The 25,717-nt window shown below is 45.8% G+C and overlaps 1 protein-coding gene across 4 annotated transcripts in view; it reads left to right on the plus strand.

The window, feature by feature from the left end:
* Positions 1-25,717, plus strand: part of wnk1b (WNK lysine deficient protein kinase 1b) — a 77,532-nt gene that overhangs the window by 18,899 nt on the left and 32,916 nt on the right. For 2 of the 4 annotated variants that reach the window (XM_029747190.1, XM_029747192.1), the window contains exons 5-14: positions 2,861-3,080; positions 3,288-3,558; positions 5,713-5,912; positions 10,043-10,315; positions 12,605-14,032; positions 15,828-15,914; positions 16,240-16,275; positions 19,119-19,250; positions 24,677-25,015; positions 25,479-25,558. In XM_029747190.1, coding sequence (XP_029603050.1) covers positions 2,861-3,080; positions 3,288-3,558; positions 5,713-5,912; positions 10,043-10,315; positions 12,605-14,032; positions 15,828-15,914; positions 16,240-16,275; positions 19,119-19,250; positions 24,677-25,015; positions 25,479-25,558 — 3,066 coding nt within the window. The remainder of the gene's footprint in view (positions 1-2,860; positions 3,081-3,287; positions 3,559-5,712; positions 5,913-10,042; positions 10,316-12,604; positions 14,033-15,827; positions 15,915-16,239; positions 16,276-19,118; positions 19,251-24,676; positions 25,016-25,478; positions 25,559-25,717) is intronic. The other 2 variants (XM_029747191.1, XM_029747193.1) reach the window with 2 other exon arrangements.

Here is a 25,717-nt window from a genome sequence, read left to right on the forward strand (position 1 = left end):
ACGTTGTTGGGAAGACCCGTCAGTCAGCATTTCACGGTTAGTCTACACCCTGTTTACCATGCGACTAATAACATTAGATTTGATTAGGTTTGTTGGTGCCTAGTCGGCCTACATTACATTTACAGAGAGGCCTGATGATCCATCACCTTACTGGGGGTGTAAACACTGCATTCATCCATAAACTGACATGTTTTTGTGTGTGAGTGTGAGCGGTCTCACCCTGTGCTGCACCCTGTGCTGCACATGTATTCTGCTCAGTCATGCATTAAACATCACTGTAATATAATAATGAACTTAGCAGACATGCACATTTATCCAAAGACACTTACCAGCTGAGCCTCACATGACGATAAGATGTCCTGAGAGGTAACATTGTGCCTTCAATAATGCCCGTTGTCTGAGTCATGGATAGTAAATATACATGGTTATTATAGGATATAATTTATGGTTAGTAAATATACATGGTTATTATAGGATATAATTTATGGATAGTAAATATACATGGTTATTATAGGATAGTAAATATACATTGTTATTATAGAATATAATTTATGGATCGTAAATATACATGGTTATTATAGAATATCATTTATGGATTGTAAATATACATGGTTATTATAAGATAGTAAATATACATTGTTATTATAGAATATAATTTATGGATCGTAAATATACATAGTTTTATTATAGGATATCATTTATGGATAGTAAATATACATGGTTATTATAGGATATACTTTCTGGATAGTAAATATACAGTCGTGGCCAAAAGTTTTGAGAATGACACAAATATCAATTTTCACAAATTTCCTCAGTTTGTATGATGGCAATTTGCATATGCTCCAGAATGTTATGAAGAGTTATCAGATGAATTGCAATTAATTGCAAAGTCCCTCTTTGCCATGCAAATGAACTGAATCCCAAAAGGACCAGCTGACATGTCAGTGATTCTTTCGTTAACACAGGTGTGAGTGTTGATGAGGACAAGGCTGGAGATCACTCTGTCATGCTGATTTGAGTTCGAATAACAGACTGGAAGCTTCAAAAGGAGGGTGGTGCTTGGAATCATTGTTCTTCCTCTGTCAGCCATGGTTACCTGCAAGGAAACACGTGCAGTCTTCATTGCTTTGCACAAAAAGGGCTTCACAGGCAAGGATATTGCTGCCAGTAAGATTGCACTTATATCAACCATTTATCGGATCATCAAGAACTTGAAGGAGAGCGGTTCAATTGTTGTGAAGAAGGTTTCAGGGTACCCAAGAAAGTCCAGCAAGCGCCAGGACCGTCTCCTAAAGTTGATTCAGCTGCGGGATCGGGGCACCACCAGTACAGAGCTTGCTCAGGAATGGCAGCAGGCAGGTGTGAGTGCATCTGCACGCACAGTGAGGCAAAGACTTTTGGAGGATGGCCTGGTGTCAAGAAGGGCAGCAAAGAAGCCACTTCTCTCCAGGAAAAACATCAGGGACAGACTGATATTCTTCAAAAGGTACAGGGACTGGACTGCTGAGGACTGGGGTAAGTCATTTTCTCTGATGAATCCCCTTTCCGATTGTTTGGGGCATTGGGAAAAAAGCTTGTCCGGAGAAGACAAGGTGAGCGCTACCATCAGTCCTGTGGCATGCCAACAGTAAAGCATCCTGAGACCATTCATGTGTGGGGTTGCTTCTCAGCCAAGGGAGTGGGCTCACTTAATTTTGTCTAAGAACACAGCCATAAATAAAGAATGATACCAACACATCCTCCGAGAGCAACTTCTCCCAACCATCCAGGAACAGTTTGGTGACGAACAATGACTTTTCCAGCATGATGGAGCACCTTGCCATAAGGCAAAAGTGATAACTAAGTGGCTCGGGGAACAAAACATCGATATTTTGGGTCCATGGCCAGGAAACTCCCCAGACATTAATCCCATTGAGAACTTGTGGTCAATCCTCAAGAGGCGGGTGGACAAACAAAAACCCACAAATTCTGACAAACTCCAAGCATTGATTATGCAATAATGGGCTGCTATCAGTCAGGATGTGGCCCAGAAGTTAATTGACAGCATGCCAGGGCGGATTGCAGAGGTCTTGAAAAAGAAGGGTCAACACTGCAGATGTTGACTCTTTGCTTCATGTAATTGTCAATACAAGCCTTTGACACTTATGAAATGCTTGTAATTGTACTTCAGTATTCCATAGTAACATCTGACGAAAATATCTAAAATCACTGAAGCAGCAAACTTTGAAAATTAATATTTGTGTCATTCTCAAAACTTTTGGCCACGACTGTACATAGTTAATATGGGATATAATTTATGGATAGTAAATATACATAGCGATTATGAGATATAATTTATGGATAGTAAATATACATTTGAGTCATTTAGCAGACGCTCTTATCCAGAACGACTTACAGTAGTGAAGGCATACATTTCATACAATTTCATACATTTTTTTCTGTGCTGGCCCCCCGTGGGAATCGAACCCACAACCCTGGCGTTGCAAACACCATGCTCTACCAACTGAGCTACAGGGAAGGCTATATACATAGCGATTATGATAATTTATGGATAGTAAATATACATAGTTATTCTAGGATATCAATAAGCCATAGTACTAGATGTCAGCACACAGCTCTGTTGCAGTCCTTTAGGCCAGCCCACACAGAGTTGTGTAATGTCCTCTGTAAATAGGCTAATAGATTAATCATGCACCATGCCGAACTTATTGAATGTAATAAAACCTGTTTTGACCTTGTTTGTTTGTTTGTTTGTTCATGCTAAACTCTATCATCAATCTCCCCTTCTCTTCCCTTCTCTCTCTATTCTCCCCCTCTCTCTTCTCCCTCTCTCTTCCCCATCCCCCCTCCACTGCCACAGATATGTCATTAAGATCCTGCTGAGCCATGCGTTCTTCCAGGAGGAGACTGGTGTGCGTGTGGAGCTGGCCGAGGAGGACGATGGGGAGATGATCGCTATCAAACTGTGGCTGAGGATAGAAGACGTTAAGAAGCTGAAGGGAAAGTACAAGGACAACGAAGCCATCGAGTTCTCCTTCGACCTCAATAAGGACTTCCCCGAAGATGTGGCACAGGAAATGGTACGGTTTATTGTTGGTTGGTTGATCGATTGATACCATGTGTTTTTGTTATAAGTAATTGATCTGGTGATTTTAAAAACAAAACCACAACATCAATGAAAAAGGTGGCTGGATAGAGGTGTAGAAGCTCATCACTGAGAGAGATCTTGGTGGTGACTGTTAAAACAGATTGTCTGGTCATGGTTGTTCCTTCTCCTGTCCCAACAGGTTGAGTCTGGCTATGTGTGCGAGGGAGACCACAAGACGATGGCCAAGGCCATCAAAGACCGAGTGTCTCTGATCCAAAAGAAGAGAGAACAGAGGCAGCTGGTCAGAGAGGAGTTGGAGAAGAGGAAGCAGCAGCCCCTACAGGCAGCAGAGGCCCTCAGATCCCCCCAGCAGAGTCAGTTACCCCCCCAGCCCCCCATAGCCCAGACTGAGAAGGAGGACCCAGAGATGGACCAGCAGCAGTACCAACAGGCCAACACCTCCATGACATGTATGTGGACTAGGCACAGCGTCTCACTCAGGGATGTGATTTATTTACAGTGCATTCGGGAAAGTATTCAGACCCCTTCACTTTTTCCACATTTTGTTACGTTACAGCCTTATTCAAAAATGTATTAAATAAATAAAAAATTGCGTCAATCTACCCGCAATACCCCATAATGACAAAGTGAAAGAGGATTTTATACATTTTTGCTAACTTATTTAAAAAATGTAAACAAAATCTTATTTACATAAGTATTCAGACCCGTTATGAGACTGGAAATTGAGCTCAGGTGCGTCCTGTTTGAATCGATCATCCTTGAGATGTTTCTACAACTTGACTGGAGTCCACCGGTGGTCAATTCAATTGATTGGACAGGATTTGAAAAGCCACACACCTGTCTATATAAGGTCCCACAGTTGAGAGTGCATGTCAGAGAAAAAAACAAGCCATAAGGTCGAAGGAATTGTCCATAGAGCTCCGAGACAGGATTGTGTCAGCACAGATCTGGGGAAGGGTGCCAAAAATGTCTGCAGCATTGAAGGTCCCCAAGAACACAGTGGCGTCCATCATTCTTAAATGGAAGAAGTTTGGAACCGCCAAACTGACCAATCAGGGGAGAAGGACCTTGGTCAGGGAGGTGACCAAGAACCCGATGGTCACACTGACAGAGCTCCAGATATCCTCTGTGGAGAGGGGAGAACCTTCCAGAAGGACAACCATCTCTGCAGCACTCCACCAATCAGGCCTTTATGGTGGTGGCCAGACGGAAGCCACTCCTCAGCAAAAGGCACATGACAGCCCGCTTGGAGTTTGCCAAAAGGCACCTAAAGGACTCTCAGACCATGAGAAACAAGAGTCTCTGGTCTAATGAAACCAAGATTGAACTCTTTGGCCTGAATTCCAAGCGTCAGGTCTGGAGGAAACCAGGCACTGCTCATCACCTGGCCAATAATATCCCTGCGGTGAAGCATGGTGGTGGCAGCATCATGCTGTGAGGATGTTTTTCAGCGGTAGGGACTGGGAGACCAGTCTGGATCAAGGGAAAGATGAACGGAGCAAAGTACAGAGAGATCCTTGATGAAAACCTGCTCCGGAGTGCTCAAGACCTCAGACTGGGGTGAAGGTTCACCTTCCAACAGGACAAAGACCCTAAGCACACAGCCAAGACAACACAGGAGTGGCTTCGGGACAAGTCTCAATGTCCTTGAGTGGCCCAGCCAGAGCCCAGACTTGAACCCGATCTAAAATCTCTGGAGAAACCTGAAAATAGCTGTGCAGCAACGCTCCCCGTCCAACCTGACAGAGCTTGAGAGGATCTGCAGAGAAGAATGGGAGAAACTCCCCAAATACAGGTGTGCCAAGCTTGTAGCGTCCTACCCAAGAAGACTTGAGGCTGTAATCGCTGCCAAAGGTGCTTCAATAAAGTACTGAGTAAAGGGTCTGAATACTTATGTAAATCTGATATTTCAGTCTTTTAAAAAAAAAAAAAGAATTTTGCAAATATTTCTAAAAACCTGTTTTTGCTTTGTCAGTATGGGGTATTGTGTGTAGATTGAGGGGGACAAAACGATTTACTCAATTTTAAAATAAGGCTGTAATGTAAAAAAAAAAAGTGGAAAAAGTCAAAGGGTCTGAATACTTTCCGAATGCACTGTATATTCTATGATTATCGTATATCTCTCAATGGCTCTCTTGATCTGGATTTCTCTCTCGCTCTCATTCATAGTGTGTGTACTACCACCGTGTGTGTGTGTATATGTATGTCTGTATATATATATGTATGTATGTATGTATGTATGTATGTATGTATGTATGTATGTATGTATGTATGTATGTATGTATGTATGCACGCACGCACGCACGCACGCACGCACGCACGCACGCACGCACGCACGCACGCACGCACGCACGCACGCACACACACACACACACACACACACACACACACACACACACACACACACACACACACACACACACACACACACACACACACACACACACACACACACACACACACACACACACACACACACACACACACACACACACACACACACACACACGGTGGTAGTGTGTGTTTCCACCTCTCTCTCTCCCTCCCTCTCCCCTTCTTTCTCATCTGGTCACTGTGTGTGTTCTTGTCCCCTCCACCTACAGCTGACGGAGCGGTGGACAACGGCCAGGGTTCGTCCCTGTTCTCTGAGTCCCATCTGGGCCAGCTGACCATGTCCTATAGCAACCTCCCTGCCACCCAGCAGCAGCAGGGCCAAACCCAGGCCCCCTACCCCTCCCCTTCCCCCCAGCAGCAACAACAGCAGCAGCAGCAGCAGCTCAATGCCTACCAACAGCAGAACATGGTAAGTCACGAGTCGGAGGGATTTTTTTTTTTTTTTTTTTTAGTTCTTAGGAAGATAGAAGTGAAGTGAATTGCAGTGGAGTTTGTAGTTGTAATATGCATGAGAGTGATGTCTGAAGAGTGGATTTGCAGCCAGTTCCCTTTGAGATGAAGAGGTTCTCAATCTTTGAAATGGAGAAATCTTTTTCCTTCCCGGCTGCCCTCTCTCAGGTTTGTCCTGTAGTCCTTTATAATCCCACATCTGTTTGTGCTGTCTTGCCAACTCCTATGGTCATTGTTACACTAATCATGGCAATTATAAGAGGAGTTGTCAATACAGCAGAGACATGTCGGACATCAGGCTACTGTAGTCCCACGAGTTCTTCAATTTCACATTTCACTCTTCTTGGAACCGCGGTGGTGGACCAGCAGCTGCCTTCTAACCCACTTATTCAGTAATGAATAAATGACAAGCTCAGTGGCAATTTTCAGAGAGAACCAGAGGTCAGGTTTTACAGTTCTTCTTTCAACAGTAAAGTTGATGGTCTTGCTGTTTGCCAAGAGACTCCAAAACCAATGTCTGGAACAGTATTCTTCAGTATATTGGGAGGAATAGGGCCTTTATAGAATATTAAACTGGCTGTTAATTCAGTGTTTTAATATGCTCTCATGTTTCCACTCAAGCTAATACAAGGAACAGGACATGAACAGGTATAGCTTTTAGTCATACAACAATACCAGAGCATTTTTAGATTGAAAGTTGAAACCGAAGACCCAGAAAAACGTACAAATTTAAGGAATCCCAAACACAGTCACACAAGACAACGGTTGATCTGCGCCCAAAACACACAAGTAAAGGAATTCCAAACAAATATGTTAATCTACACCCAAAATATATAGCCTTCCTGCTCCGTAGGTACCCGTCCGTCTCCACTAACAGGGCTTAACCCCACGGTCACCCCTAAAGGTCAAAAGTTCAAAACCTATTTTCTAGAACCCATGTGCCATGTTCTATCCTAAAGGGTTTAGACAGATGTCTAATTAACACCATCCTAAAGGGTTTAGACAGATGTCTAATTAACACCATCCTAAAGGGTTTAGACAGATGTACAGTATATGAAGACCATCCCATAGGTTAGCAGCCCCAGTCATGCTCTTGGGTCTTCAGTCACAGTGACTTACAGGTAAGTACCAGAATTAACTAGCCTTTGATCTGCCAAAAGTGAGAACAGCTGCAAGTTTGTGAAATCAGTTACTTTGTGTGTTTCAGTTCCTGGAGTACAGTTTGGTCAGTTGTCTTCTACATCTTCTTTTGTTTTAATGAAGTGAACTGTTGTTTTGCCCCATGTCAGTTGGTTGGATTAGCATTTCTGAACAGAAGGAGGCATGTTGGAGAAACCAGAGTCACTCAGAAGTAAACAAACTCCACGCTTAGAGTTTGATTCCTTTTTCCCCTCATACCTTCCACATTGCGCTGCATCCTCAGTTATACCATGCATCTCGTTCTAGTACAGTCCCCGTCCCCCCCCCCCCAACCCATCACCCCCCAATCCCAACCAATCATTTCTGGTACATATTATTAATAGTACTCATGTTGGTATTTCTCATTATTTGTGTTGTTTTGTTTGAATAGATATTAGTTCGCTGTGCAAGCTGTCAGGGCCTCCATCAATCCCATACTGTTTATTTTAGAGGTGCCATGCTGGTGTTTTTAGGCTCTCTGTCTGGCACACTGGGCAGTCCCCTCAGCCAGCCATCACTCATCAGTGTGAGACACACTGAATCTCAAGCCTTGTTACTGGAGCCGACTCAGTCATCTCCATAGTGTCTGTGAATTATAGCTCACTAGACCTTCCTAAAGCTATGGAGCTGTCACCACAAACCATACACCTGATGCCATATGTTACACTGAGATTTTCAAGCTGTTCAAGCTTATCAAGTACTGTTTGCATTCAACCTGGATTCCACATTAATTCCACCGTGTGTGTGTGTGTGTAGTCTTTGGTAAGCTTGAACAAAAATGTATTGGGCATGACAACCACAGCCACTTTAAATTCTGCAATCATTTGACCATTGTTTGGTTTTATTTGACCATCAGGTGCCATTACTTTACAGTGAATCAATCTGCTGAATGATAGTGGTAGAAGTGTTTAAATGATATTGCCATTAGTCCTACATGACATATTTGACCTTGAAACAATGCCTAGCTCCTGCTATTATTACATCTGAATAAGCAAAAACACAGCTGTATATCAATAAAATCCAACCTGAAAAAGGCTTGTGGACTTCATATTTTGCAGTCCATTCTTACGCGTTGTGTTTTTCGTACTGAAAGATGGGATTGATTGGTGTGTCTATGCAGTCTGCTCCACTACTTTTTGGTTCTAACTTTTGTGTCATTTGAGATTATTTTATGTCTTCCTCTTTGTCAATTTATTTATTGTGTGTTATGATCAAATGTTATGGTTCCCTGTGTGATATAAATCACACAGGGAACCTGTGTGATTTAACCGCTGTACTATGTTGACCTGTTAAACATCTCATTGGATGTAAACAATGTTTTCACGAGTTCTACCAGCTATTCCTGGGCTGCAACAGAATTCACTTCTGGAAGGTTCCATCAACAAAGCTGTGATTTACTTTGAGAATGAGTTCATAGCCCTTCATCTCTTGAAAGCCCACGCTGTGCTGGGCCTTGCCTTTTAGTAGTATCCGCTATCTTATAGCCAGTGGCACAGTAACCAGTAGGCTTCACTAGACTGTAACCAGTAGGCTTCACTAGACTGTAACCAGTAGGCTTCACTAGACTGTAACCAGTAGGCTTCACTAGAATATAACCAGTAACCAGTAGGCTTCACTAGACTATAACCAGTAGGCTTCACTAGACTATAACCAGTAGGCTTCACTAGACTATAACCAGTAGGCTTCACTAGACTGTAACCAGTAGGCTTCACTAGACTATAACCAGTAGGCTTCACTAGACTGTAACCAGTAGGCTTCACTAGACTATAACCAGTAGGCTTCACTAGACTGTAACCAGTAGGCTTCACTAGACTGTAACCAGTAGGCTTCACTAGAATATAACCAGTAACCAGTAGGCTTCACTAGACTATAACCAGTAGGCTTCACTAGACTATAACCAGTAGGCTTCACTAGACTGTAACCAGTAGGCTTCACTAGACTATAACCAGTAGGCTTCACTAGACTATAACCAGTAACCAGTAGGCTTCACTAGACAATATAAACAGAAGAATTGACTAGGCACAGTGTGGATGAATAAGGAATAGCGTCATCAACCCCCAAATCAACTGTTCCCTGACCACTCTTGGTGGAACATTGATTTCTTTTTAGGCCATTGTGTAGAATCAGCAAGGTGAATGTGTCTGTGAATCATTGTACAGACAGAGCAGACTGTGCCTCTGGTACACTGGCATTGCCAAGTCCCCTGCCAGGCAGCTGGCTACCTAGCTATATTTAGTTTCCTGCAGCAGAGCAGTACACAGTCTGTGGCAGTGATTTTCCTTTCAGCCACACTATGATTTAGAACACTGCGTCTGAAATGGCACCCTATTCCCTATATAGTGCACTACGTCTGATCTATATAGGGAATAGGGTGCCATTTTGGACACGGACACTGGGATTGGTCTGAGGGTAGAATATCTTCTTATATGCCCTAGATAGTGGTGCAATACCACTACATTGAATGGTTCTTATTCAGGTAGTTTCATTTTGAACAAAGCCGCAAGAAATAGTTTAGAGCTTCTTTAGTTTTATTTTAGTCATCCTAGCCTGTTAACAAACACTTTAGATGACCTAGAAATGGCTCTAGTTCACACATCTCTAACTTGAGATTGTAGATTACTTTTCCTTTTAATCAGTTTTACTTACCTCTTATCTAACCTCTTTCTGTTTCCAATATGCTCTTGCCGGATTTTTTGAAACCTCTTTCTAACTTTCATACTCCCTTCTTCTAATGCCATGTGTCTTGTCTTTATTCATAGTGTTTATCGTGTCTCGTGTTATCAGATCTTTAGATCTTTCAGCTCTGTTTGTCACCTCTGTTCACCTGTGTTTAGTTCACCTGTGTTTAGTTCACCTGTGTTCCATACATTCTATGGTTAATTGTCCTTCCCTCCTTCCTTCCGCCTGCAGCCTCTCTCACCACCTCCCCGCGGCCGTAGCATGTCCGTTTGCGTCCCCTACTTTTCCTCCACCCCTCCTGCTCTGTCCTGCCTTCCCAACCGGCCCTCCACCCCTCCTCCGGTGCTCTCCGCCCCCCACTCCCCCTGCCGGGGGTCGGACGACGGCGACACGTTTGCGGGCCGGCTCTCCAAGGCCCTGGAGAGTGTCCTGCCCCTGCATTCCACCCCGCCTCGCCCACGGCAACAACGCCGAGCCAGCCTCCCGGCGGTGTTTGTCAGCCCTGTATGTTAGAGCATCTCTGGCCACAGAGTGGTGTGAACCAGGGTGTAGTCTGGTGGAGCTGGGACCGGAGCTCAGTAGGGCTATCTATGGGTATCTGAAACAAGGAGAAGGAGAGACGAGGGACAAAACAGTAGAGACATATAGAGAGACATAACAAATAGAGAACAGAAAATCAGATTATTGTGTATTCAGATGAATCTTTAATCCACTTTCAGATACCTGTGAGTGAACCCTGCTGTTCTTTGCTTCGGGCCTCTCGCCAGGCGCCCTGTGCTCGCATTAAATACAGACTGCCTGGCACTTCCCTTACTCTCCTAGTGAGACTGGTCAGACTGCTGCTACACTACACTTCCCTCCTAGTGAGACTGGTCAGACTGCTGCTACACTACACTTCCCTCCTAGTGAGACTGGTCAGACTGCTGCTACACTACACTTCCCTCCTAGTGAGACTGGTCAGACTGCTAGCTATACTTCCCTTCCCTCTTAGTGAGACTGGTCAGACTGCTGCTACACTACACTTCCCTCCTAGTGAGACTGGTCAGACTGCTAGCTACTCTTCCCTTCCCTCCTAGTGAGACTGGTCAGACTGCTGCTACACTACACTTCCCTTCCCTCCTAGTGAGACTGATCAGACTGCTAGCTACACTTCCCTCCCCTCCTAGTGAGACTGGTCAGACTGCTAGCTACACTATACTTCCCTCCTAGTGAGACTGGTCAGACTGCTAGCTACACTTCCCTTACCCTCCTAGTGAGACTGGTCAGACTGCTAGCTACACTACACTTCCCTTCCCTCCTAGTGAGACTGGTCAGACTGCTAGCTACACTACACTTCCCTTCCCTCCTAGTGAGACTGGTCAGACTGCTAGCTACGCTACACTTCCCTCCTAGTGAGACTGGTCAGACTGCTAGCTACACTACACTACCCTCCTAGTGAGACTGGTCAGACTGCTAGCTACACTACACTTCCGTCCTAGTGAGACTGGTCAGACTGCTAGCTACACTACACTACCCTCCTAGTGAGACTGGTCAGACTGCTAGCTACACTACACTACCCTCCTAGTGAGACTGGTCAGACTGCTAGCTACACTACACTTCCCTTCCCTCCTAGTGAGACTGGTCAGACTGCTAGCTACACTACACTTCCCTTCCCTCCTAGTGAGACTGGTCAGACTGCTAGCTACACTTCCCTTCCCTCCTAGTGAGACTGGTCAGACTGCTAGCTACGCTACACTTCCCTCCTAGTGAGACTGGTCAGACTGCTAGCTACGCTACACTTCCCTCCTAGTGAGACTGGTCAGACTGCTAGCTACACTACACTTCCCTTCCCTCCTAGTGAGACTGGTCAGACTGCTAGCTACGCTACACTTCCCTTCCCTCCTAGTGAGACTGGTCAGACTGCTAGCTACGCTACACTTCCCTCCTAGTGAGACTGGTCAGACTGCTAGCTACACTACACTTCCCTCCTAGTGAGACTGGTCAGACTGCTAGCTACACTACACTTCCCTTACTCTCCTAGTGAGACTGGTCAGACTGCTAGCTACACTACACTTCCCTTACTCTCCTAGTGAGACTGGTCAGACTGCTAGCTATGCTACACTTCCCCAAAATGAACAACAACTCAAACAACACTTTAGTTTGTCATCTCAGCCCATTTTACTGGAGTCACAAGACACAATATGAGATGTAGACTAAACTAGATTGAACTATTGAGTAGAGTACATTCAGTCAGATCTATGTACAGTAGTTGGTGTGGTCACCTGTTTTATCCAGGAATCCACTAAAGTCTTCATTAAGCAGCAGGTACAATTTCAATTAGCATGAACATCATTCACTGTCAGCTTCAAAGGTTTAAACCCCCCAAAATACACATCATGTAATATAATGTAATGACTTACATCATCATCATGCTAGATAGTTTTGTATGTAAGGTGCAGTTTATAGTTAACCGTTTAATGTCACAGTAGCAGCAGTCTGTTGACCTTAAAGGAAGCCATCTTTGCCACATCTGCATTTAATTTCATACCTAGAAGCTATTATACTGTCTGTCTGTACCCTCATCTTTTGGTTAAGTTCTTCATTGGTTTCTTTGCTAGATTCTTGACTTTCTTTATCCGTTGCAGGGATTAATGAATTAGCAGAAATGTTTAGCACTGCTATCTCTCTTGTTCTCTTTTGATATACCTCTTCACCCTCTTCTCTCTTTGTATCTCTCTGAATACTACAGTATATAACGGTGCTTCTCTCTCTCATGAAGATGATGCATCTATCTATAATCTTATGTCACTTCAGCCGCAGTCTGTGACTCACCAGTACAGCAGTGGAGGAGGAGTCTGGGCCTCAGCAGGCCTTCTGGACCCCACGCCGCCTCTCTTTCTCCCCTCCATCCTGGAGCGCCCCGTCTCCTTCTCGCCGCCGCCTGCCTGCCCTCCCTCCAAGGCCTACAACACCCAACGCCGCAAGAGCACGTCTATCTTGGAGGCCCATACGCGCCACTTCCAGCCTGCCTACCCCCGCTACGCCAGCAGTCTGCACCCCTACCACCCAGGGATGGAGGGGCTGGGCATGGGTGGAGGAGGAGGAGTGGATGGGCACCTGGGAGTGGATCCCTCGTCCCTCTTCATGGTGCCCGGCTACAGTGCTCCGAGGCTGGGGTCATTAGGAGAGCCCATGCACCAGCACCTCCAAGGGCAGTCCCTCCAGGACCCTCTGTACGGGTACAAGGACGTGAGGGCGGAGCAGCAGCAGCAGCAGGAGGAGGTGGTGGAGGCTGTGCGGAGACTGAGTCTGAACCAGGCAGCGTTGTTGGATCACTTCGAGGCCATGGCCTATGGGGGCTACCCCATGACTGCTCACCAGATCAACCAGATCAGCTTCCACCAGCAGATGCAGGCCGCGGCAGCCGCCAGCCTGGCCGTGTACGACCCTCCACAGCCGGCCTACGCCCAGACCTACCACCCCCACATGCAGAGTCACATGCGCCACAGCCCCATCCCTCAGCTGCCACCCATGAGCACCTTGAGCCCGCAGGCCTCGGGTACTACCGATGGGTACCAGCTGCAGCACTCCGCCTCCTTCCCCCAGTCCGCTCCCCCAGTCATGGAGCCCCCGCAAGGCAGCGTGTTCGAGTTCCACGTCCAAAACATGGCTACTGCAGCGGCCGCCGCTGGGGCCGACTCTGGCGTGCTGGCCTCTAGACTGTACAGGGCTCGCCGCGGCTCCATGGACCTCAACCTGGAGGAGCAGGGGGGACCAGGAGGACAGTCAGGGGGGTCTGGGACCTACAGCCGCCTGCAGCCAGTCACTGAGGAACTCTACAGCTACGTCAGCCCTGAGATGCCTCTCCCTCCCGGGAGCCTGCTACTGCACCAGGGCCAGAAGGACTGCAGCCCGGAACCTTCCAGTGACTCCATGGCCTCCTCTGACTGTGGAGATTTCCACTCTCCTCCGCCCCAGTTCGGGGCCGCCTCGGCCGCCCAGTCCATCCCACACACCTTCTACGGGGCGGAGGCTGGGGGGAGGGACGCCACTGCAGAGGGCCAGGGAGTGGGCCACCCCCCCAGCCAGCAGACCTTTCTGTTTGTGCCTCCCTCCGAGTCCCCTGGGCGTCAGTCCTCTCACGTTAACGTACTACACACCAGCTGGGCCCGACAGACGAATGTCCAACCCGACCTCTCGTACCACGAGTTTCCTCTGGGCATGCAGGGAAACCCTGGGCTGGTACTTAGACCATCACTCTCTTATTGGATAGCAACCCTCAGCCGTCTACCCTCCACACCAACCCTGTCTGTATCACTTACATGATTCATTTTGTTTCGTGGTTGTGGTTTTAACCCTTTCCAGCCATGACTGCCTACACTCAAGGGTCAGGAAACACTTAGAAACCTGCTGTTTAAATCCCCTAGTTCTGTTGATGGTATGTTCTCTTATCACCTATGGAATTATATGTATTGGTCTCTTAGAGTAAGTAAGATTTTGTATGTATGTTCATATGTAATTATATGGATAAATGTGTGTTTGTATTGGTATACAGTGAGGTAGAACTGCATATTGTACATACAAATCCAAAGTCGAATTGGGCCTTATTTAATATTCAAAAACACCAATTTGTCAAGACACTACTGTATGGGAATGGGGTCATTCTTGTTGTGAGTAATAATCACACACTTGTTGCCACATGGCTTTGAGGATTTGTATGATCCAACACACAGAAACATACAACAAACAGGGGGTTTAGACCGGTTTAACTGTTCACTTGAAGCTTACATTATTTACATCGTAAAAATTTTTCTTTAATTTTTCAACTATATTTTCAAATTATTTAATTTAATTTTAACAGTTTGTACAGTAGCTCTGTCTAGTTGGCTGGAAATGGTTAAAACGGTATTTCTATCATTTATTATCTGTTGCCAAGGACACCAATCCCAGTTCTATTGGAGGTGTTGCAGCACGTCATGTGCCATATAATCAGCTAGTGACCAATAGGAAGACTTTACACTCGGGTCAGAATTCATCCATTAACCCTTAGAATGCTGACATTATCAGCCATCCCGCAGCCTCATCTTTTGCTCTGAGCAGCGCTCTTTTTTTCTCGCTTCTTTTTCTTGATTTATTTTGTCATTTTATTTATTGTTTTATTTTCATCTGTACTTCTTCCTACGTAATGCTTTCTGCTCCTAAAGCCTCTTGTTTTCAGTGGTAACGTCCTGAGAACAGGGGATGGCAAGGTAGGTGGTCAGCCTGGTGCAACTATACTTGTGTGAGCTCACTCTCTAGTGAGTGGTTGAGCTGAGCTTGGGAACAAGTATACTTGTCTGCAGCCTTCTAAGGGTACTTCTTAGGGTTGGTTCAGAAGCTAAATGCAATCATTACATGGAATGTAAAAGGTGTCAATCAACCAGCAACAACAACAAAAAAACAGGTTTTTCTAAATATATTTAAAGGAGACAACCTGTTTCTTCTATGTGCTCTGTTGAGCAATAACATTCACAATGTAATGAATCATCTATTAGCCCTACCTCGTGCATGAAGCCTACTCACTCCCCCCAACTGACCCAGCAGTGGATTTTGTTACCTGTTATGTACACCTGTGGATGTGAGTTGCACATGCATACACAAGGAGTCTTGGAGATTCTCTGGAGAGTCAGAGAGGGGACACTTTATGTATGTATGTATGTATGTATGTATGTATGTATGTATGTATGTATGTATGTATGTATGTATGTACAGTAAAGTGAGCCAAAGCTCAGGCTAGAATACAGTACAGTGCTGTACAGTGAGCCAAAGCTCAGGCTAGAATACAGTACAGTGCTGTACAGTGAGCCAAAGCTCAGGCTAGAATACAGTACTGTGCTGTACAGTGAGCCAAAGCTCAGGCTACAATACAGTACTGTGCAGTATGTCCAAAAGTCACAAATAGATCTTAATTTACGTTTTGTTTTCTCTCTTGTCCATATTTCTATCTCCCTCCATATTGTCTCTCCATCTCTTCACCTATCTCTCTATCCTATTGAAGCAGGTGCAACAGATCCCAACCTCCCAGCCCAACACTGGACACCCTCTGGCCCCCAACTCCCAGCCAGTCCCCGTCGCCCACCAACAGGTAAGGCCCCCAACTCCCAGCCAGTCCCCGTCGCCCACCAACAGGTAAGGCCCCCTCTCTCCTCAGGCCTCTATGAGGACGTCCCAATCCCTTGTGTAGAAAAGCGCCAACTTGTACACATCCTCCACACCAATCCTCCCTCTCCTGTTGTGTTCAGAGTACAGATGCATCGTCATGGCAGCCAGACGGTGTTTTTGTTTTGATTGGTCTGTCTGTTTTTAATCTTGAGAACAGTATTCTCTCCTATGTGGTGTGAAAGCTGTGGCGTGGCCCGGCCCCTGTGGTGCCTCTCTCTCTCTCACACTGTGTTGTCTGTCTCTTTTAGCATGGAGGTTACTACGTCACAGCGCTCCCTCCGCAGGTAGACAAACAACACATTCAACTTTGATATGAGCACCTCTCTCGCACACGCACGCACTGTCTGCTTTATCTCTTGGGTCTTGTGGCTTTTCCCTTTTCTCCAATCCAACATTTAATTTCCTGCTGTCTCACGAACAAACAGAACTGTAAGTGAAATGGCTGTGATGTATATTTGCCTACAGTATAGCAGGGGTGAAAGTAATGTAATGTCTTCCTGGTACAGAGGCCTCCTGTGTGTGGGTACGCACTTGTTTTTTATGGGCCTAATCATAGAAGGACATATAGCATCTCTATGGGCCTAGTCATAGAAGGACATATAGCATCTCTATGGGCCTAATCATACAAGGACATATAGCATCTCTATGGGCCTAGTCATAGAAGGACATATAGCATCTCTATGGGACTAATCATAGAAGGACATATAGCATCTCTATGGGACTAGTCATAGGACATATAGCATTTCTATGGGCCTAGTCATAGGACATATAGCATCTCTATGGGCCTAATCATAGAAGGACATATAGCATCTCTATGGGCCTAATCATAGAAGGACATATAGCATCTCTATGGGCCTAGTCATAGGACATATAGCATCTCTATGGGCCTAATCATAGAAGGACATATAGCATCTCTATGGGACTAATCATAGAAGGACATATAGCATCTCTATGGGCCTAGTCATAGAAGGACATATAGCATCTCTATGGGACTAATCATAGAAGGACATATAGCATCTCTATGGGCCTAGTCATAGAAAGACATATAGCATCTCTATGGGACTAATCATAGAAGGACATATAGCATCTCTATGGGACTAATCATAGAAGGACATATAGCATCTCTATGGGCCTAGTCATAGAAGGACATATAGCATCTCTATGGGACTAATCATAGAAGGACATATAGCATCTCTATGGGCCTAATCATAGAAGGACATATAGCATCTCTATGGGCCTAATCATAGGACATATAGCATCTCTATGGGACTAATCATAGAAGGACATATAGCATCTCTATGGGCCTAATCATAGAAGGACATATAGCATCTCTATGGGACTAATCATAGAAGGACATATAGCATCTCTATGGGCCTAGTCATAGAAGGACATATAGCATCTCTATGGGCCTAGTCATAGAAGGACATATAACATCTCTATGGGACTAATAGTATTGATTTGTCGTTTAACTTTTCAAATGTATTAGCCTGCCTTTTTAATGTGGCATTAACACAGCCAGTCATGATGTTTTCATCTGATTGTCAAACAGTTACTTGAAAAGGCTCATTTAGGCTATGTTACTCAGGGGAGAAAAAAATAGACCTCATTTACATATTTTCTGCTTATAATTTCCGACATTTGGTAGGTTATTTGTTAGTCAACTTGTGTCTGTAATTAGATACATGCAGCTTCTCTTGTCATTACTTGATGCTCTTCCAGAATATGAAATAAAGCCACGCTCACCAGAATAATACAATACAGCGATAGAATGATCAATGCATCATCAACAATCTACAGTAGTTGACATCGGTAAAGTTGTTCCTTTTATTTCCGCTACTCACGCGCAGCGAGGACATTTAGGGACCAACGGAGATTTCCAAATGACATCAGTTTGACCGGTTTCTAAATTTACATTTACATTTTAGTCATTTAGCAGACGCTCTTATCCAGAGAAATTAGAAGCTGGGAAAAAGATCCAACATGTTTCTGATAGTATTTCAGTTTGTCTTGGATGGGTATTTTATGTGGTTGAAAACGAAATACTGTCAGCTTTTATGTCGCTGAAAGAAATTGTACGTTTAGGCTAAACAACAGTTCCCTAAACATCACTCCTCTTCCTGAAACAAAATTAACATTTGGTTGAAATTTTACTCAGAGGAACACTTAATTCTACATTCAGTGTCCATACTTTAGTTGCTGTTCTAACTATCAGGCTACTCCACTCTAAGATCATTCCGGCATCCATACCGTTTGATAAAAGCAAAGAGACTTACCGGACACCGGAAAGTGTTATGAATGACATTCGGTGATTGATTGTCATAATTTGGCCAACAAAAGTCTTGTTGCCTGAATTTGATGCTTACTCTGCTGTCCACCCGCGTCGTGGTCTCGGCCACTGATCTCTTCCTTATTAAAATGCCAGTGTTATCCTCGAACCACTCCACATTTTGGAGTCTATCGGCTCATTTCTAATGTGACTGACATGATGGATAGATTCCAAGAAAACTGTAGGGTTGTCACACTATGTTTTAACTGTTGTGATAGACTCACGTTTTAACGGTATGGCGTACCCCAACTTTCTTTTGCCGGTACTCTGTACTGGACCGTTCCGGCTTCCCTTCACCCTTGCCTATAGAATATGTTAAAAATATGAGCTGTAGGTTAAGCCTGTGCAGTATGTGTGTCATTTGCTTTTCATCAAGTCACAAGGTAAGTTGGCCGAACGCCAGAGAAATGTTTTTGAATCGATGGCAATGTTTGCCCCCAAGGCAAATTGTAGCATCAAATTATAGCATCAAATTGTAGCATAACTAGATTTGATTGATAGGTTCAACTGTTTAATTACAGTGAGATAATGGGGGTGTTTTTTGCTATGAAGCTCTACTGATATGTGTCAAGTACGCATATGGTCTTAAAGAGACAGTTCATTCAAAGTTTGCAGATATTTTTATTTTAAATTATTGTGCTTATCTTTTCCATCCGTGGGATTGAGGCTGGTGTGGGGCATAGACTCATCTCAACATTAGACTTTTGAGGTCAAAAACATCTGACAAACTTAGTGAACTGTCCCTTTTAACTTTGCTGTGTACGTCTAGTCATGAGTTGACTGTTTCTCTCTCTCCTCCAGACCCCCCTGCAGGCCTCTCTCCCCCCCACCTCCCAGCCCATGGTCTCTCAGCCCCAGCAGCAGCAGGCAGGCAGCACTGTGGTACAGAGCCCCTCTCAGACCCAGCTACCCCCTGGACCACAGCCCACACAGGTAAGGAACCAACACACACACACATACACAGAGTGCACATGCAAATACTGGCACTTAACCACACGCTGTGCACACATTTCATATCACACACACACACACACACACACCTTAATCAAGTTAGAGTGAGGGTCCCCAAAAACAAACAGGTAACAGACTCATGTATTCATATTCTGTCAGATACTGTATGCATTCATACAGACACATTTTACACAAGCCCACATATAAACTCAGCAAAAAAAGAAACGTCCCTTTTTCAGGACCCTGTTTTTCAAAGATAATTTGTAAAAATAACTTCACAGATCTTCATTGTAAAGGGTTTCAACACTGTTTCCCATGCTTGTTCAATGAACCTACAGACGGTAGGCAGTTAAGGTCACAGTTATGAGAACTTAGAACACTAAAGAGGCCTTTCTACTGACTCTGAAAAACACCAAAGGAAAGATGCCCAGGGTCCCTGCTCATCTGCATGAATATGCATTAGGCATTCTGTAAGGAGGCATGAAGACTGCAGATGTGGCCAGGGCAATAAATTGTAATGTCCGTACTGTGAGATGCCTAAGACAGCGCTACAGGGAGACAGGACCGACAGCTGATCGTCCTCGCAGTGGCAGACCACGTGTAACAACACCTGCACAGGATCGGTACATCCGAACATCACACCTGCGGGACAGGTACAGGATGGCAACAACAACTGCCCGAGTTACACCAGGAATGCACAATCCCTCCATCAGTGCTCAGACGGTCCGCATTAGGCTGAGAGAGGCTGGAATGAGGGCTTGTAGGCCTGTTGTAAGGAAGGTCCTCACCAAACATCACCGGCAACAACGTCGCCTATGGGCACAAACCCACTGTCGCTGGACCAGACAGGACTGGCAAAAAGTGCTCTTCACTGACGAGTCGCAGTTTTGTCTCACCAGGGGTGAAGGTCGGATTCGCATTTATCCTCGAAGGAATGAGCGTTACACCGAGGCCTGTACTCTGGAGCGGGATCGATTTGGAGGTGGAGGGTCCATCATGGTCTGGGGCGGTGTGTCACAGCAGCATCGGACTGAGCTTGTTGTCATTGCAGGCAATCTCAACGCTGTGTGTTACAGGGAAGACCTCCTCCCTCATGTGGTACCCTTCCTGCAGGCTCATCCTGACATGACCCTCCAGCATGACAATGCCACCAACCATACTGCTCGTTCTGTTTGTAATTTCCTGCAAGACAGGAATGTCAGTGGATCTCAATCCCATTGAGCATGTCTGGGACCTGTTGGATCGGAGGGTGAGGGTTAGGTCCAGGAACTTGCAGGTGCCTTGGTGGAAGAGTGGGGTAACATCTCACAGCAAGAACTGGCAAATCTGGTGCAGTCCATGAGGAGATGCACTGCAGTACTTAATGCAGCTGGTGGCCACACCAGATACTGACTGTTACTTTTGATTTTGACCCCCCTTTGTTCAGGGACACATTACTCAATTTCTGTTAGTCATGAGTCTGTGGAACTTGTTCAGTTTATGTCTCAGTTGTTGAATCTTATGTTCATACAAATATTTACATTTACATTTAAGTCATTTAGCAGACGCTCTTATCCAGAGCGACTTACAAATTGGTGCATTCACCTTATGATATCCAGTGGAACAACCACTTTACAATAGTGCATCTAAATCTTTTAAGGGGGGGGGGGGGTTAGAAGGATTACTTTATGCTATCCTAGGTATTCCTTGAAGAGGTGGGGTTTCAGGTGTCTCCGGAAGGTGGTGATTGACTCCGCTGTCCTGGCGTCGTGAGGGAGCTTGTTCCACCATTGGGGTGCCAGAGCAGCGAACAGTTTTGACTGGGCTGAGCGGGAACTGTGCTTCCTCAGAGGTAGGGAGGCGAGCAGGCCAGAGGTGGATGAACGCAGTGCCCTTGTTTGGGTGTAGGGACTGATCAGAGCCTGAAGGTACGGAGGTGCCGTTCCCCTCAAAGCTCCGTAGGCAAGCACCATGGTCTTGTAGCGGATGCGAGCTTCAACTGGAAGCCAGTGGAGAGAGCGGAGGAGTGGGGTGACGTGAGAGAACTTGGGAAGGTTGAACACCAGACGGGCTGCGGCGTTCTGGATGAGTTGTAGGGGTTTAATGGCACAGGCAGGGAGCCCAGCCAACAGCGAGTTGCAGTAATCCAGACGGGAGATGACAAGTGCCTGGATTAGGACCTGCGCCGCTTCCTGTGTGAGGCAGGGTCGTACTCTGCGAATGTTGTAGAGCATGAACCTACAGGATCGGGTCACCGCCTTGATGTTAGTGGAGAACGACAAGTTTTCTGAAAAATAAACGCAGTTGACGGGACATTTATTTTTTTGCTGAGTTTAGCACAGCCCCCTGAGCCAGTATGTTTACCTAAACCCATGGATGGGTCCACTGAAGGCCAGTGTGTTTACCTAAACCCATGGATGGGTCCACTGAAGGCCAGTGTGTTTACCTAAACCCATGGATGGGTCCACTGAAGGCCAGTGTGTTTACCTAAACCCATGGATGGGTCCACTGAAGGCCAGTGTGTTTACCTAAACCCATGGATGGGTCCACTGAAGGCCAGTGTGTTTACCTAAACCCATGGATGGGTCCACTGAAGGCCAGTGTGTTTACCTAAACCCATGGATGGGTCCACTGAAGGCCAGTGTGTTTACCTAAACCCATGGATGGGTCCACTGAAGGCCAGTGTGTTTACCTAAACCCATGGATGGGTCCACTGAAGGCCAGTGTGTTTACCTAAACCCATGGATGGGTCCACTGAAGGCCAGTGTGTTTACCTAAACCCATGGATGGGTCCACTGAAGGCCAGTGTGTTTACCTAAACCCATGGATGGGTCCACTGAAGGCCAGTGTGTTTACCTAAACCCATGGATGGGTCCACTGAAGGCCAGTGTGTTTACCTAAACCCATGGATGGGTCCACTGAAGGCCAGTGTGTTTACCTAAACCCATGGATGGGTCCACTGAAGGCCAGTGTGTTTACCTAAATCCATGGATGGGTCCACTGAAGGCCTGTCAGAGTTGGTCTGATCCAAGTCAGTAACACAAACCCAAACCTCCATCAATTATTCAGCAATCGATGGAAAACCTTCAGGGCCATTGGTTATGTGATTAGAAGTTTACTTTTCTCAGTCATAGGCATATGAATAGAGGTATTAGTTATAGTGATGCTTTACTACATTAGGGGTACAAACATGAACTTCCATCGCCTTCAACGTCCAACAACTTTGCCAAAAATAAACCAAACACTCACAAAAGCCAATGTTAAAATAAACCAAACCCTTATGAAACCGATTCAGTCAGTACTACAACGTCTTTGACTAACTCATGTCCACTGTGGTAAGTATTACACAACCATCTCTTTTAAATAATACTGATATTCTCTTTCTATGGAGTATAATCTGTTTTGTTTCTTGTTAACGCTTTTTAACATTCACATTTCTTACTTCAGTTTTCCATCCTTGCTTTCTTTCTGTTTTTATTCCATTGACTTTCTCACTCTTTCATTCACTCACTACACTTCTATGACATGCTGCTTGGTCTGCCTGCCCTGGCCTACCTGCCTGCCCTGGCCTGGCCTATCTGCCTGCCCTGGCCTGCCTTCCCTGGTCTGTCTGGTCTGCCTGGTTTGTCTGTATGCATGGTTGGTGGTCTTCAGCTGTGTGCTAGTGAGCTGGGCGCTTCTCTTATGTCCCCTTCACCCAGCTTAGAACAGCTCTACTATCTCTACCAGGCACACCAGCTAGCTCTGGTCCAGGTACCACTCACTGTGCTGTTATTATAGCTAGCTCTGGTCCAGGTACCACTCACTATGCTGTTGTTATAGCTAGCTCTGGTCCAGGTACCACTCACTGTGCTGTTATTATAGCTAGCTCTGGTCCAGGTACCACTCACTGTGCTGTTATTATAGCTAGCTCTGGTCCAGGTACCACTCACTGGGCTGTTGTTATAGCTAGCTCTGGTCCAGGTACCACTCACTGTGCTGTTATTATAGCTAGCTCTGGTCCAGGTACCACTCACTGTGCTGTTATTATAGCTAGCTCTGGTCCAGGTACCACTCACTGTGCTGTTATTATAGCTAGCTCTGGTCCAGGTACCACTCACTGGGCTGTTGTTATAGCTAGCTCTGGTCCAGGTACCACTCTGCTGTTGTTATAGCTAGCTCTGGTCCAGGTACCACTCACTGGGCTGTTGTTATAGCTAGCTCTGGTCCAGGTACCACTCACTGTGCTGTTATTATAGCTAGCTCTGGTCCAGGTACCACTCACTGTGCTGTTATTATAGCTAGCTCTGGTCCAGGTACCACTCAATATGCTGTTGTTATAGCTAGCTCTGGTCCAGGTACCACTCTGCTGTTATTATAGCTAGCTCTGGTCCAGGTACCACTCACTGTGCTGTTATTATAGCTAGCTCTGGTCCAGGTACCACTCACTGTACTGTTGTTATAGCTAGCTCTGGTCCAGGTACCACTCACTGTGCTGTTATTATAGCTAGCTCTGGTCCAGGTACCTCTCACTGTGCTGTTATTATAGCTAGCTCTGGTCCAGGTACCACTCACTGTGCTGTTATTATAGCTAGCTCTGGTCCAGGTACCACTCACTGTGCTGTTATTATAGCTAGCTCTGGTCCAGGTACCACTCACTATGCTGTTGTTATAGCTAGCTCTGGTCCAGGTACCACTCACTGTGCTGTTATTATAGCTAGCTCTGGTCCAGGTACCACTCACTATGCTGTTATTATAGTGCTGGTCCCCACTAGGGTGGTAGAACGTGTTTATGTGTGTGAATATATATGTGTGTCCATTTCCATTAGTATCAGCTGTCCTCACTCAGTATCTCTTGTGTTGTTGTTGTTTGGGCCCCAGTAGAAAAGTATCTGTCCTTCAGTGTCGTCTGTGTTTGTTGATAAATGTGAATTGAAGTCTAATGGATGACCATGGCTGTTCCATTAGAGTCCATGTTAGTGACCAACAGCATGATGTCACCGCAGGCGTGTTGTACCACTGAGTGGAGAGAGCCTCATAAGGTGTCCTGTCCACACCTTAACACTGCTTTGTTCTCACAGTGCAGTTGAACCAGTTGAACCTTTGGTTTGACATATGACATCCAGTTTCATGCCATTTGTGAGAAACATCGTGTTTGGTCGCATGTTGTTGTGGTGCGTGGCTTTGTGTGTTGACTTTGTTTGTTTAGTGGTTGTATACACAGTGTTAAATTCTGTCACACCCACCATACACACTCTTATCCCCTTGAGTTTTGTTCCTTCAGTCACCCTTTAGTCAACCACCAACATAATATCCATCCCATAGAAGTAGACTTACTATTTCTATCATCCATAATCCGCCCACTCCAACCTAGTTCCCATGACCCTTCGTTACCCTAGCCAGTCCTAACCTGACCTGACCCGCCCTTGCTCTCCTCCTCCCGCCCCCAGCCTTGCAGTATGGCTCCACCTCCCTCCTCAGTGGGGCTTGTCTCTGTGGCACAGATGGCCTTCAATCAGCCCTCGGTCCCGGTTACTGCAGCTGCAGCCCAAGGGGCCCTGGTGTCCCCACAGAGCCCTATAGCAGCTGCAGCCTTACCTCTGCCTCCTGGGGCTCATCCTCTACCTGGTTCTGTATCCGTACCCACTCTGGTGACTCATCCACCGCCGGCGCCACCGGCCTCCCCTATGCCGCCCCAAATGATGCCTACTCAGCCGCTGGTCGTTGTGGTGCCCGTCATCAGCGTAGCCAGCACCTCCCCAGAGCCGCCAGGAGATGCCCAGCCCCAGGTACCTGTGGTCAGCCAAACCCCCTTCGTCATGTCCCCCCTGCCTGGTCGTATGGATGATGGAGAGTAGTTCTTTGACCATAGCTGGTTTGCGTGTTTCCTTGACTGCATGTTTGGTATTTAAATGAGTCCTGAGTTGGTTGTGTGACGTTGTGGATGTGTCTAGTCATATATTTTATGGTTACAAGTAGCTAGATGTGGATGAAACATTCTGGACATAGATGCTGTCAAATATTTTGTTGTGGTGGGGTTAGTACTTTCACACCTACAAGGGAGCCGACTCATATTTCTTTATACTGCTGCTCTCACATGCTTTTAAGTCTCATATTCTGCCTCTCTTTTTAACCTCAATACCTTCTGAAGCCTTTCATCTCCAAAGACCACACTACTTTGCACTCTCTTTATTGTAAAACATGTTTCACACAGTTCTCTGACCCTTTGTTCTCCTGTACTGTGTGTTCCAGCCCTCTCAGACTGCTCCTCAGCCTTTGTCATTGGAACAGTCACAGTTACAACCACCACAAGTGCCCTTGTCCATGGAGAGGTAAGATACATGTTTAACTGATGGTAAAGATATACAAATCGAGATTTAGAAGAGATGGGAAAGATATCTCTAATTTTATAATTAGTCATGGTTGTTGGGCCTATGGTCTCGCTCTCATTCTTCAGATCATGAATTTGAACGGTGTTTGTGTGTCCCACT

This window comes from Salmo trutta, unplaced genomic scaffold (genome assembly GCF_901001165.1).
Source record: "Salmo trutta unplaced genomic scaffold, fSalTru1.1, whole genome shotgun sequence".
In the NCBI taxonomy this organism is placed as follows: Eukaryota; Metazoa; Chordata; class Actinopteri; order Salmoniformes; family Salmonidae; genus Salmo; species Salmo trutta.